The sequence below is a fragment of the Lutra lutra genome, chromosome 5, assembly GCF_902655055.1.
Source record: "Lutra lutra chromosome 5, mLutLut1.2, whole genome shotgun sequence".
In the NCBI taxonomy this organism is placed as follows: Eukaryota; Metazoa; Chordata; class Mammalia; order Carnivora; family Mustelidae; genus Lutra; species Lutra lutra.
Genome location: NC_062282.1, coordinates 105209791 through 105224448, shown reverse-complemented (window position 1 = coordinate 105224448; position 14658 = coordinate 105209791). Strand labels below are relative to the sequence as shown.

The following is a 14658-nucleotide window of genomic DNA, read 5'->3' as shown; positions in this document are numbered from 1 at the left end:
TTTGTCATATAGTCACTTTGAGAATGAGGGCTTCAACATGTGAATTTGGAGGGTGAGATGTACAGTTCAGTCCTTAAAAATACTTTTTGCTCTTTTTTAAATTCAATTTTTTTTTTTCCGGTTGAGTTTTGGGAGTTGTCTTTATATTCTGGATACTAGTCCTTTATCATACGTGTGGTTGCAGATATTTCTGTCAGTCTAGAATTTTTTTATTCTTCATAAGAGGGTTTTTCATGGAGCAAGAATTTTTTAACTTTGATGAGATCCAGTTTTTTTTTTTTTAAAGATTTTATTTATTTATCTGTCAGAGAGAGAGAGGGAGAGAGCGAGCTCAGGCAGACAGAGTGGCAGGCAGAGGCAGAGGGAGAAGCAGGCTCCCTGCTGAGCAAGGAGCCCGATGCGGGACTCGATCCCAGGATGCTGGGATCATGACCTGAGCCGAAGGCAGCTGCTTAACCAACTGAGCCACCCAGGCGTCCCGAGATCCAGTTTATTTTTTTAAAAAGATTTTATTTATCCATTTGACAGAGAGAGATCACAAGTAGGCAGAGAGGCAGGCAGAGAGAGAGGGGAAAGCAGGCTTCCTGCTGAGCAGAGAGCCTGATGTGTGGAGCTCGATCCCAGGACCCTGGGATCATGATCTGAGCCGAAGGCAGAGGCTTTAACCCTCTGAGCCCCAGGTGCCCCGAGATCCAGTTTATTAATGTTCCCTTTTATGGACTATGCTTTTGGTGTCAAGTTTAAAAACTCTTTACTTAGTTATATAACCATTTTAAAAACTTTTCTACCATATTGAAGTAAAAATGATTAGAGATCACAAATTATACATTTAGTTTTCTTAGGAGGAATTTGTGAATGTGTAGAAAGAGAATTCACTTAGAAATAAGGGTAGGTCAGTCATGAACAAAAGAAAATATTGGGAGATGGTTCTTCATTGGAATTCCTCATTTTTGAAGCTCTTTTTAGTAAAGGCATTTGTAGGTTTTGTTTTAGACTATCTTTTAAGAATGTTTGTATAGCAAGAAGCCATGAAGAAGAGGGAGATTCTTTCTCTCCCTGGACAGGTTTTCTTATCTGGTGACATCATTATCTGCTTGGTTATCCAGGCTGGGAATGGAGACATCCTGTTTAAGTGGTCCCATTTCATCCTTCACATTCACTCACTGCATCTTATTGGTTTTAACTTCTAAGAAGTTCTTCAACTTGTTTCACATTTTTATCCTCATCACTAATCACTCTGATTCATTAGCAAATCCTCTCCAGTGTCATTTCTATCATGCTGCTTTCCAGATTTTTATTTTCGTCTTTAGTTTTCAGATGTTTGACTTAATATGTCTTATTATGGATTTCTTTGTATATATCTTGCTTAGAGTTTACTCACCTTATTCAGTCTGTATTTTTATTTCTTTTGCCAAGTAATATTTTGTCATCCGTTATTTCTTGGAGTACTCTTTCAGCCCCACCCTTTGTCTTCTTTATTTCCAAGATTTAGATGGCAAAAGATGTTACTTTGTTATAGTTCCACAAGTCCCCCAAAGTTCTGAGGGTTTTTTTTGGTGGTGGGGGGGATGTTTTTCTTTTTCTTTGTTGTTAGTCTGTTGTTTTTTTTTTTTTAAAGATTTTATTTTTATTTATTTGACAGAGAGAGATCACAAGCAGGCAGAGAGGCAGGCAGAGAGAGAGGGGGAAGCAGGCTCCCTGCTGAGCAGAGAGCCCGACTCGGGGCTCGATCCCAGGACCCTGAGATCATGACCTGAGCTGAAGGCAGCGGCTTAATCCACTGAGCCACCCAGGCGCCCCTGTTAGTCTGTTTTTGCACTGTTATTCAGAATGGGCAATTTCTCTTTTATTATGGTTCAAGTCACTGATGGTTTCCTTATCTCCTTAATACTGCTTTTGATCTCAGTCACTGTTTAATTTTGACTCTTATATTTTTCACTTATAACATTTCTGTTTGGTCTTTTTTTATATATTGTTTTTTTTCTCAAGACTTTGTAAGTCTTTGCTAAGACCTTCTATTTTTCCTTTTATTTCAGTGATGTTCCTCATTTTCCATTGAAGCATTTTTATGATGGCTGATGTAAAATCTTAATCAAATATTTCTAATATTCCTGTTGTAATGTTGGCATCTACTGGTTATCATTTTTCATCCACCTTTAGGTCTTCCTTGTTCTTGGAATGATGAGTAATTTTTATTGAAACCTGAACATTTTGAATATTATGAGATTCTACATTTTATTCAGAGCTTCTGTTTTATTTTTTATTTATTTTTTTAAAGTTTATTTTATTTATTTGACAGAGGTCACAAGCAGGCAGAGAGGCAGGCACAGAGAGAGAGAGGGGGAAGCAGGCTCCCTGCTGAGCAAAGAGCCCCATGTGGGGCTCGATCCCAGGACCCTGGGACCACGACCCGAGCCAAAGGCAGAGGGTATAATCCACTGAGCCACCCAGGCACCCCCAGCTCTTCTGTTTTAGCTGGGTTTGTTTGATAACACTCCATTAGGGAAAGGTGGAGTGCATGCTCCCTCATTACTTCCAGGTCGTGGTAGAAGTCCAGTTTCCCCACTTAGCCTCCATTGACACCCCAGGGAGGTTGTCTTCACTGTTACTGTGGCTAAATATGGGATTTCAGGCTCCCCAATAATTTTGTCCTGATAGCTCTTAGGCTGGGAGGGATAGAAATGTCTCATTGCTGGTCTACATGTTTCCTCCACTAGTGTCATTGTTACCACTGGGTGGTGGTGCTATAAATCTTGAGTGTCCACTGAGTATTTTTTCTTAGACTAGCTCAGTGGAGCGGGATAATGTTCTTTTTTTTTTTTTTTTTTTTTTTAAAGATTTTATTTATTTGATAGAGAATAAGCACAAGCAGGGGGAGCGGCAGAGGGAGAGGGAGAAGCAGGCTCCCTGCCGAGCAGGGAGCAGGACATGGGTCTCCATCCTAGGACCCTGGGATCATGACCCAAGCTGAAGGCAGTCACTTGAACGACGGAGCCACCCACTTGCCCCAAGGTCATTTTGTTCTTGATGGGTATACTTAGATATGCAAGTTCTGCACTTTGTCTTCATTGACACTGTGGGGATGCCATGTTATCTCCTGGGAATTAAAGTCTTGACTATAGTGGCCTTTTCTGACATCATTCCAGTGGGATGATTGAGGCATCTCATTATAGCATGGGGCAGTAGGAAGTCTAGGTTCCCATGTCAGCCTTTGCTGATGGGGGTAGGAATGAAACCTTAGTTTTTTCTCTATTGGTAACTACAGTAGAGTAGTTATTTTCTAAAAGATGTCTTGCTAGATTTTCTTTTACTTGGTCCTTTTGGCTTTGAGAGTGGGCTTTTGGAGGGTTTGTTTTATCTGTGCTTGGTGTTTTTGGCACTCAGTTTCTCAGTCCTTGGTAAACTATGGTAAAAATGAAAACCCAAGGAGCTTCTCTTGTTTCATTCTTTGGGTCCTGAGGTCCATATCCAGTCTTTCTTCTCCTCTCTGTCTTTCCTTACTTAAGTTTATTTTTTATATAATGTCTCCAGTTTCTAGTTGTAGATAGAGGAATAGGGAAAAGTATATCTGCTTCATCTTTTCAGAAGTAAAAAGTGTGTTTCAGGTACTTAGTAACAAAAATTACCTCTAAGTGGCTCTTGAATTGGATCTAGGTAGAATTATTGTCTTTTAATGCTTTTTGTTTGTTTATTTTTAAGACTAAATGCCTTTAGGCAGATTTTGACAGAGATAACAATGAATTCAAATTACAAAGTAATTTGTACAAAGCAAAAATATAGAATCAACCCTTGTGAATATACATTAAGTATCAAACTGAGTCTTTCTTGACAACACAGGGACATACTTAAATACTAGTTTTTAACCTGTCAAGTTTTATTATGATTTCTTTTATGCATGCTGCAGTTGAAACAGTTCTCTTTGTTCTGACTTTTAGATCCAGTTACAGAGTGACTGATAATGTATGGAAATAGTTCTCAGGTTTTAGGTAATCTTCTGTTATAGCTTTGTTAGAGTCTCATGGTCAAGTTTTGCCTTTAGTCAGCTATGGATATATCTATGAGGATTTAATATTTCAGAGGCCTACTATATAACAGAAAATAAATATTATGTATAGCACTAAAGGACAGTTACATTGTTACAGAATGTGAGAAAAAGCAAGGCCTTTCTTTTATATAGGTAGCATAAGATTTTCAAATTCCTTTCAACAGAGGTATTTTACGATAAAATACTATCATGATTGTAGATGTTAAAAAAGAATGTTTTCTTTGTATTTCTTTCAGGATGATGGTTTAGAAGACAATGAAAAGAATTTTTATGAATCTGATGATGAACAGAAGGAAAAGACTGACCAAAGGAAGAAGCCATATACTATGGATCCAGACCATAGACTTTTAATTCGGAATACAAAGCCTTTGCTTCAGAGCAGGAATGCAGCGGTATGTTAAAACCCTTACAAGAAATAATTTATGGATTTTTTTAAAACAGTTGTTAAAAGTATCTAAGTTCAGTGAACAATATTTCAGTGTGCTAAGGGAGCATTTGTTTATTTATTTGATCATACACCCAAAAAATCAGTTTTGATGAGATTACTTGTTTTGGTAGTTATATTGGACTTCATTTACTTTTGTGGTTTTGTTAATTGGCTTTTCCTAATATATGAGCTTAATATGTTTCTCATTGGGTTGGAAGACTGCATATTTCTGTTACTTGGTTGTAGTTGAGAGTACTTAATCTGGTTTCAGTCCATAATATTCATGTGAACCTGATAGGAGTTTTTAAGAGACTAACATATAAAGAAAGTGTCTAGCATAATGCCTCATACCTAAAAAATTTTAACTGGTAGGAATAGCAGTTAAAAATCATTTTCATTTGTCTCCTGAGTTTGTTTTCTTTTGTTTTACATCTTTTTGGTTTAAATACACTTTATATTTCATTTATTTATGTGCACAATAAAAAATTAGGAAATCGGGACCAGCAAAAACTTTAAAGAAATTAAAACATCATATTCCCATCACTCAGAAATCACTGTTATGTTTTGATGCATTTTCTTCCAGACCCTTTTGCTGCATAAATATACATATATTCACATGTGTGTTGATCTATACATACATATTCTTTAAACCAAGGTAAAAATCATACTGTACATAGTACTTTTTTAACCTTTTTCCCTAGTCAGTCCTCTCTATTCAATAAAATTTCATCTCATTTAATACCAGTTTATTTTAAATTATCTTTTATAAATAGGTAATCTAAACCAGTATGTATAGTACCTGGTTGTTACAGCTCTTAAACCTCCCAAGTCTTGTGGAATGTTCTTCAGGGTTTTCTCTTTGCTTACTTTATAGTGCTATTTAATTTTTTCTTCTGTGCTCTGTGTTACCTGTTAACTGGCAGTTATATCTAAACATTTGATGGAGTCAGGTAAAACATTTTCTCAATATTATTAATTTAAAAAATGTTCTTAATGAATGGTTCTGTTCAACTAATAAAAACTTTGAAAATGTGAGTTATTTTAAGTTTTCCAGTGCATGCTGATTTAGAGCTTAGAGCTCTGTGTATATTAGTAATTGGCAGAAGTTTTTATCTTATACCTGATAATTTAGTTTCTATATCATTATTAAATAACCATACACAGTAATAAAAAAAATGTTATTTTACTAATGTTGTAAAACATGGTTATATTTCAGTGAGCCCAGCTTAGGCAGATTGTATTTAAGTAGCTGTAACTTGTCACCTAAAACTCTCTTTATAGTTGACTCACTGTTTATCTTGGGAATTGATTTTATAGTCCAAATACTTACTGATCAAAAATGGTGAAACAAATAGAAGTAGTTTGTACTTTTTTCCCCAGTATGTTTTAATTCCGTACTTATTTGACATATACCAAATAGAGTAATTTACTTTTTGTCCCAATATATTTTGCTGTCCTACTAATTTGGTGCTGCTAAGTACATATAAAGGTTGACTGTTGAAGGATTGTGAGTAGATTTCCTTCTTCTAGCCTGACTCACAGTTATAGGAGAAACTTTGAGAATTTTTTTCAGGAAACTTGGTCAGTGCTGTGTATTGATTTGGAGATAAGGGGCATTGTCAGCAAAGTGTGGGGAGGCTGTCCTAACTGTAGATAAGGCAAAAGTGGTAAGAGTATTTAGGAATAGAAAAGTGCTTATAGGATATACTTTATCATGAATGCACATAATTTAACTGTAGAGGACCCATCTATTTGTATATTTTAGTCATTTTGGACTTTGGAGATATGGGAGTTACCCTCTTGGCTTTTACAAATTAGACGATAGATTTCAAATTCTGGTTATGGAAGCAACTTGAAACTTTTAGATTTGTAAATACTAGGGGAAAAGAAGAGTATGTACGCCTTGTGGGCTTGAGGGAGTGCCCTAATTAGTATAGTAGAAGAGATTACATACTGAGTGGCATCTAGAATCTTTAAAACATTGACATATATAGAAAGTACAGTTTATTTTCTTGCTAGTAGCATTGGACAATTTTTAATAGAAAAGGGCTTAATTTCTGTAAAATACATTACAATTAAGTTTTACTTTCTTTTCTATTATATACTAATACTTATTAGCCAACTGTATACTTTAGTATTTGTAAAAATGACTATTACCTACTTGTAGATTAAGTCAGTCATAGAAATTTTATTTTATAAGATACTATTTTTTAAATTTTTTTAACATTTAAAAATTTTTATTTGAGAGAGAGCAAGTTGGAGAGAGAGAGAGAGAGAGAGCATGAGATGGGGGAGAGGGAGGGGCAGAGAGAGAAGCAGACTCCCTGTTGAGCAGGGAGCCTGACATGGAACTTAGTCCCAGATCGTGACCTGGGCCAAAGGGAGATGCCTAACCGATGGAACCACCCAGGTGCCCTTATTTTATAAGATTTTAAATTCAGGACAGTTTGTTCAGTAATTACAGTGTATTTGTGGATCACAAGTGAAGAAATAAAATATCCTTAAGTTCCTCAATTGCTAAGTGATATCTGAAAGCTATAAATCAGCCTTGTAAAAAAAAAAGTACAGCAATGGGCCAAGAAACAGTAAATTTGGGACTCTGTGAGCAGTATTTTTTTTAAAGTGCTTTTAAAAAATAAATAAATAGAATAAAAACATTTTAAAAATGTTTCTTAGTTTTGGAAGGAACTCCTTTTATCTCAAGCACCCTCAGCTGCTGTATACTCTTTAAGTGTATATAAAACTACTGCCATATATTTGTTAGAACCTTATAGAACAAGCATAAGTAAAGTAGTATTAATGTTTTCTGAGCTAAAGTCAAGATGATATAACTACTGTAACTCTCTGCATTTGTCACAGGTTAAACTGGATCACTTTTCAGTTTGGACTTTTGATCTCTGAATCTAAGTGTAGAGGCATGTGGGGGAAACATAGTTCTCTTATATTTTATGACAGAAGTTCTCATCACCCTTATAATGGCTTTGAAGCAAAGACTGTTTTTAAGGTTCTGCATTTTGAAAACAAAAGATTATTTCAAATGCTGTTGCTTTAGAGGAATTATTTTAGTAGAGTTCATAAATTTAATGTACTGATTTTTAAAATTTTCAGCTTGTTACTTTTTCAAAAGTATTTAGACTTCATTGGAAAGGCATACTTACAACTTTTAAAATATTCCCAATCTCAGAGCAGCAGCAGCAGTGTTAGGAAGAGTATGGGGTTTGGAGTGTTATGTAAAGCTTTGCTGCATACTGGCAGGCAGACTTTCGGTAGTTCATTTAACATCTGTTTTCTGATAACATCTATTTTCTTTCTCAATGATGTATTGGTTTCCTAGGGCTGTCATAGTAAATTACCACAAACCAGGTGAATTAGAACAACAGAAATGTATTTTCTCACTTTTTAGTGAGAAAGTGGAAGTCCAAAATCAAGGCATCAAAGGGTTTGTTCCTTCTGGTGGCTTTACAGGAGAAACTGCCTTTTGCTAGTTTATAGTGATTGCCTGCAATCCGCACTCAGTGGCTTATAGATTCATCACTCCAGTCTCTACCTCCATCTTTACATTGCCTTCTTTAATGTGTTTGTGTGTATAATTTTCTTTATAAGGACACTTACTGGATTTAGGGCCCACCCTAATTCAGTGTGATCTCCTCTCCAGCATTACCTTAATAATATCTGCAAAGACTTTTATCCAGGTAAGGTCACATTCTTCAGGTAGACATGAATTCTTGGGAGGACACTGTTCAACCTGCTTCAAAGGGTAGTAGCATATTCCTCCTACTTAACAGGAATTTTATAGGAGTAAACAATATGTAAGAATGTACTTCAAAGCTGTAGAGTGCTCCCATGTTTATAGTTCTTATTGTTTTTATGCTTTATCTTTTAGGTGGTTATGGCAGTTGCTCAGCTGTATTGGCACATATCACCAAAGTCTGAAGTTGGCATCATTTCGAAATCACTAGTGCGTTTACTTCGTAGTAATAGGTAGGACATGATTTTATTTGTTTTTTTTTTTCTTTTGTGTGGCTTCAAAAGTAGTGTTTGAACAACTGTAATCTATCTTTCAGACACTTATTACATGACTTTGTGTTCTGTCTATAAGATTTCATACTTAAGGGGTCATCATACAAGCCTTTATACAGTTTATCTCTAAGTTGGTGATAAATATAAAATTTCTCTTAAACTCAAGCCCAAAGAGATTGAAAATATTTTGGCAATGTTTAAGATCAGATTTTTATTGTCGTTTTGTTTTCTCTGTTTTAAGAATTACAAAACAGTTTCAGCTATTTAGCTTACCCTGAATATTTTGTTATAATTAGTTACTTTAAATTTAAAATTTCCTTCATTGAGTGCTTACTTCTGCTAATAGAGTTGGGGGGAAAAGATTACATGTAACAAGACCTTAGCACCTCAGCTACTTAACTCTAGACTGACTTCTGCCATTCCTTAGTGATATTCTTTGTGCTTAGGACCTAAACACTTTTGTGTTTAGGGTTCTTTGTGTATAAAGACCATGTCTTTATACATGGTCATTCTTTTCCTTTTTCTCAGTTCAGTAATTTTTTCTTTTCTGTAACTAGTTCAAAGGCTATCAGAAGGTTCTGGAATGCATTTTTCACGTGAAGCTTTATACCACATTAACTTCTACATTCATTTCTTAGATATTTGGACATAAAATAACACAGCTTTTTTTTTTTTTTTTAATCTATTCATTCTGGTCAGAACTGAGTGACATGGTGATCATCTGATCAAGAGTTTATATAAATGCTATGATCATGTTTATTCTGTTAGCCCTAAGAACACCTTCCTTGAATGTGTTCAGAGCAGCTGTAGTTTTGGCTTTACATCTTAGGAATACAGTATTGTAAAATAGGTTTTAACTTTTCCACATGATGAATCAAATCTTATTTATTAGTTTACAGGAAAATGTGTTTAAAAAGAAGACATAAATACCTAAGATTTGCTAAAAACTGTTTAATATTTGAGTTCAGTTTGAAACTTACTTCCTTTTTTTTTTCTGGCTTAATATACTATTTATATAAAGGTATTTACTTGGAAAATATATCCAATGAAAATTCTCCTTTCATTTTTAGGGAGGTGCAGTATATTGTCCTACAGAATATAGCAACTATGTCAATTCAAAGAAAGGTATGTACATTATGAACACATAATTCAAGGGAGAAATGAATGCATTAAAACCATAAATGTATTTATATATTTCTTTTTATAATCTAGGGTATGTTTGAACCTTATCTGAAGAGTTTCTATGTTCGATCAACTGATCCAACTATGATCAAGACACTGAAGGTACACATGCTTTTATTTTTCAACTACCCTTAGTACATCTTTATTTTGAAGATACTGTTCTAGCTTCTAGCATCTGTAAAATGGAGACCTGCATTTCCAGAAACACAGATACTTTTAGGGATTTTCTTTATACTTTCTAAACTTTATTATTATATCCAGTTATAATAAATGCTGCTGCATCTTAATAATACTAAGTTTATAATGCTACCTGCACCTTGAATAATGCTTTTGTACACTGGACAAGTAGATAATTTCAGCACTGTGTTTTTTAAGTGATATTATAGAGATTTGAATTGATATTATATTATAGTGATATTATAGAGATTTGAATTGAGTATTGTGCAGGATAGAAAAATAGGGTTAAGTTTCTAGGATTTAGAAAAGACTTGTGGAAAAGTTGATGTTTGAGTGGATTTTAAAAGAATAATATTTTTGTGAAATTTTTTGTTCTTGTTGGTACATTGAATGGGAGGTGGTTGTAGGGTCTGAGTAGGAGAAGAGAGCAGTTTATGCTAACAGAGATTATGAAAGAGTGTTATGTTCAGGGAATAATAACTACACTAAAGAACATAGGGATATAAAGTTATGATAATTAAAACTGTGATATTTAGACAAAAATAAGTGGGATAGAAAAGAAAGCATGGAAACATCCCTGTATATGAAGATGTACTATATAATAGAGGAGACCTTACAAACCAATGTGGAAAGGATGGACTTTTCAGCATATATTGGAATGATTGGTTACTCACATGAAAACTGGGTTCAATCATAAAGAAATCTAATACACATCAAAATTGTAGGATATTTTAGAAAATAACTGGTTTGCAGTTGTCAAAAATGTCAAGGTTGTGAAGGTCAGAAAAATACAGAGAAACTTTCAGGCCAAAGGAGACTAAAGATAAAACCGAATGTCTGATACTGAATTGGATCCTTTTATTATGATTGAGATAATTAATGAAACTTAATGGAAGTGATGATTGCATGGAGGTATGTATAAGTGTTAATTTTCTTGATCCTATTGTGTTCTGTAGGACAATGTCCTTGTTTATAGGGAATATACACAGAAGTATTTGGGGATGATGTGGTGTCAGATTGGCAACTCTCAAATGATTCAGATCAAAATAGTTCTTTTTACCTTTTCTATATGTTTGAGATTTTTTTTTTAAATTATATATAAATGAAAATGTTTTTAAGTGTCTGTCTTTGGCTCAGGTCATGATCCCAGGGTGCTGGGATAGAGTTCCACATCGGGCTCCTTGCTCAGCAGGAAGCCTGCTTCTCCCTCTGCCTGGTGCTCTGCCTGTTTGTACTCACTTGTCTCTCTCTCTGACAAATAAATAAAATCTTAAAAAATATTTAAAATGTTTTCATCAAAATAAAATGCAGAATGACACCGTGATCTGGGAAAAAGATATTTCCAGTACATATATATGAAAAATGACTAGTACTGAAAATATATATGGAACTTCTCTACAATCTATCCCTTTTAATTGGAGTGTTTAGACCATTTATTTTTAATGTAATTTGTGATATGACTATGTGTGTATATATATATCACACATACATCTTGTGTTTTGTTTTCTATTTGTCCTGTCTGTTCTCTGTTTCTTTTTTTTTTTTTTAAGATTTTATTTATTTATTTGACAGATAGAGATCACAAGTAGGCAGAGAGGCAGGCAGAGATAGAGGAGGAAGCAGGCTCCCCGCTGAGCAGAGAGCCCAACGTGGGGCTTGATCCCAGGACCCTGGGATCATGACCCGAGTCGAAGGCAGAGGCTTTAACTCACTGAGCCACCCAGGTGTCCCTCTTTTTTCCTTTTTCATGCTTTCCTTCAGATAGCTTGAATATTTTTTACGAGGAAGAACTGAAATGTTTTTAGTGAGCCTATTGGAGGTAGACTTTTAATTACATCTTTTTATAACTATGAATCAAGAAGAGAGAATTAAAATGTCCAAGTATTTGGGGTGGTATGATAAATGAGAACAAATCTAAGAATTAATTGGTATCTGGAAAACAGAGGTAGTACATGGAGGGCAAGTTGTTTTCTAGCTTTATTAATAAAGGGAAAAAAAGCAACAAACTACCTGAAATTGTTCAGGTTAATTAGATATAAATTATAAAGTTGGGACAAACAGGGAAGATGGAGGATTCTCTTTTTCCTAATTGTTTTTGAAAATTATGTAATTACTTGTTCTCTGCTTGGAGATGTAGGAAGACAAAATTCACCAGAAAGGTATAATGCCTCACAACATTTGTAACAGTGTGACTTTTTAAAAACAAAAATTTCCATTCTATTCAATGCCTTGTCTTTATTAAATTAATCCTTTTTCTTTGTGCTTTACAATGTTACTCTTTCTTTTTTCTACTATAGCTTGAAATTTTGACAAACTTGGCAAATGAAGCCAACATATCAACTCTTCTCCGAGAATTTCAGGTTTGTATACACTGCTGGTTATAAAGTAACTTCTAAAACATTTGTTTAGTTTACAGTCAAATATATATCTTTCTCAATTTACAAATAGGTAATTGTATTAAATAAAACAGTGATTTGGGACAAGATTGAGAACTATGAAATTTGTAAATTTTCATGAATCAACATTAGCTATAAATTCTAAATTTAAGGGAAATGAAATAATAGTCCCTTTCATGTTTGCACAGCATTTGAAAGACTGGTTTATTACTGTTTGTTGTTGTTGTTGTTGTTGTTTTAAATTACATTATATTACTGGTAAGGATTCCATGTCTCTGCTGTCATCATCACTAGTCCACTCCATACTCTGCATTCATGAAAGTGGCTTCACTTTTTACCTAGTTGTCCTGTTTAATTGTCCTGTCTCTCTTCAGATAATGTCCTCTTAGCTTTATGTATTTTTGGTCTAAAATTGCTCCTGTTATGATGTTTTTGTCATTATTTTTGTTTTGTTGTACTTTTTAAAACCATTAATGCATATGGATGAGGTGCCTCCCTGCCAAACACCCTTAAAAAATATTATTCAAAAACTATCTCATGGATATATGCACTTTAAGATGGAGGGGTCACCTCCGGAGACTTAGTGGTACAAGATAGCAACAGAAAATCTACTATCAGTATTATGAATTTTCTACCTCATCAGCAGTTTTCTTAGTGAAAATGTACCACATGCTACGCGCAAATCACAGTTTTTGTTAACTCCCAACTTTTATTGATTTCATTTATTTTGTTGCTATAATCCTCCTGTATAACTATATTAAATTTCTTTTTAGTCAAATAGATACTGGATTTTTTAAATTGTATGATCTTATACTTTTAACAGGAGTAGTAGAATATTATAGCATGTCCATAGTTTATAATTTTATAACTGGATTGCTGTACTTCCATGGTATTTATTTTTCTAGAAGAATTTCTTGTAAAATTAGGATATTTCGGGGTACCTGGCTGGCTAAGTTGGTTAAGCATCCAACTCCTGATTTTGGCTAAGGTCATGATTTCAGGCTTGTGACGTGGGGCCCCATTTTGGGCTCCACACTGGGTGTAGAACCTGCTTGAGATTCTCTCTCTTCTCTCTCTGCCCTGCCCTCCCAAAATAAATAAATAATTTTTAAAAATTAGGATGTTTTGGATATCTAGTCATATTTATGTATGCCAGAAGATATAGTATCTCAAGTTTTTATCCAGTAATCCATAGCTATAGAACATTGGTTAGATTTGATTTTTACTTCATTTTTATAAATTTGCTTTTATATATATATTTTTAAGTTTTTAATTTTTGTCTCAGTGTTTTTGTTTGTCCTTTTTCTTATTGTAGGTAATCAGTTGGGCTGTCCTTTTGCTATCAGCTTCCTGCTTAAGTCAAGTTTACTGGGGATGTAGGCAGTGAATCTCAGGCAGTTTTATGGCATTGTTTAGTTATACAGAGGTGACATATTGAACCTATCTCAAAATATTGGTAATCTGGCCATTTCAATTAAGATCAGCATTTTTAATAAGGCCATTGTTTAGTTAGACTTTCTGATACACTTTTTATGTATCTACTTTTATCACTGTCAATATTTGTACCTCATTTGTGTGGGTTATAGGTTATGTTCCTTTTTTTTTTTTTTTTGGTTATGTTCCTTTTTGAGTAAAATAGAGAATTTTTTTTTTTTCCTTTTTTTTCCAAAGATCTCATTCATTCACTTGACAGACAGAGATCACAAGTAGGCAGAGAGGCAGGCAGAGAGAGAGAGGAGAAAGCAGGCTCCTTGCTCAGCACAGAGCCCGACGCGGGGCTCGATCCCAGGACCCTGGGATCATGACCTGAGCCGAAGGCACAGGCCTCAACCCACTGAGCCACCCAGGTGCCCCAAAATAGAGAATTTTTTAAAGATATTTTTTGTAATTGAGGAAATTAGGTCATCAACTAGGAAGCTGTTAAAATACAAATGATCTTTCTCACATGGAACTAAGAGAATTTGTGTAATTTATTTCTTCAGTATTTAATCTTGTTCTTTGTGCTGTTCTCACAAAATCTGTATGGCTTTAGATATTCTTAGATTTTTTTTTATTTGTCATTTTGACACCATTTAAATGTACATCCTTTTTGGTATGTTAAATAACCATAGTGTTAATTATACATTATGTACATCTCATTTGAAGTTGGGAATCTTTTTTTAAAAATGTCAGTTGAGGGATGCCTGGTTGGCTCAGTCAGTAGAGCATGTGACACTTGATTTCAGGGTCGTGAGTTCAAGCCCCACATTGGGAGCAAAGCTTACTCAAAACTAAATAAATTAAAAAAAATTCAGTTGAAAATAGAATTTTAAATTTTGTTTACATACACTATAATATATAAATATAAGTATGCATATTTAAAGCATATTTATTTCTGTAAATAAGAAAAGCTGAGTTTTTAAATTAGGAAA

At 34.3% G+C, this 14658-nt stretch overlaps 1 protein-coding gene across 2 annotated transcripts in view; it reads left to right on the top strand.

Annotated features, from left to right (window-relative positions):
* The window catches only part of AP3B1 (adaptor related protein complex 3 subunit beta 1), a 348039-nt gene that overhangs the window by 183176 nt on the left and 150205 nt on the right, over positions 1-14658 (top strand). For both annotated transcript variants that reach the window (XM_047731751.1, XM_047731750.1), the window contains 5 exons: positions 4282-4437; positions 8356-8453; positions 9563-9617; positions 9705-9776; positions 12149-12211. In XM_047731751.1, coding sequence (XP_047587707.1) covers positions 4282-4437; positions 8356-8453; positions 9563-9617; positions 9705-9776; positions 12149-12211 — 444 coding nt within the window. The remainder of the gene's footprint in view (positions 1-4281; positions 4438-8355; positions 8454-9562; positions 9618-9704; positions 9777-12148; positions 12212-14658) is intronic.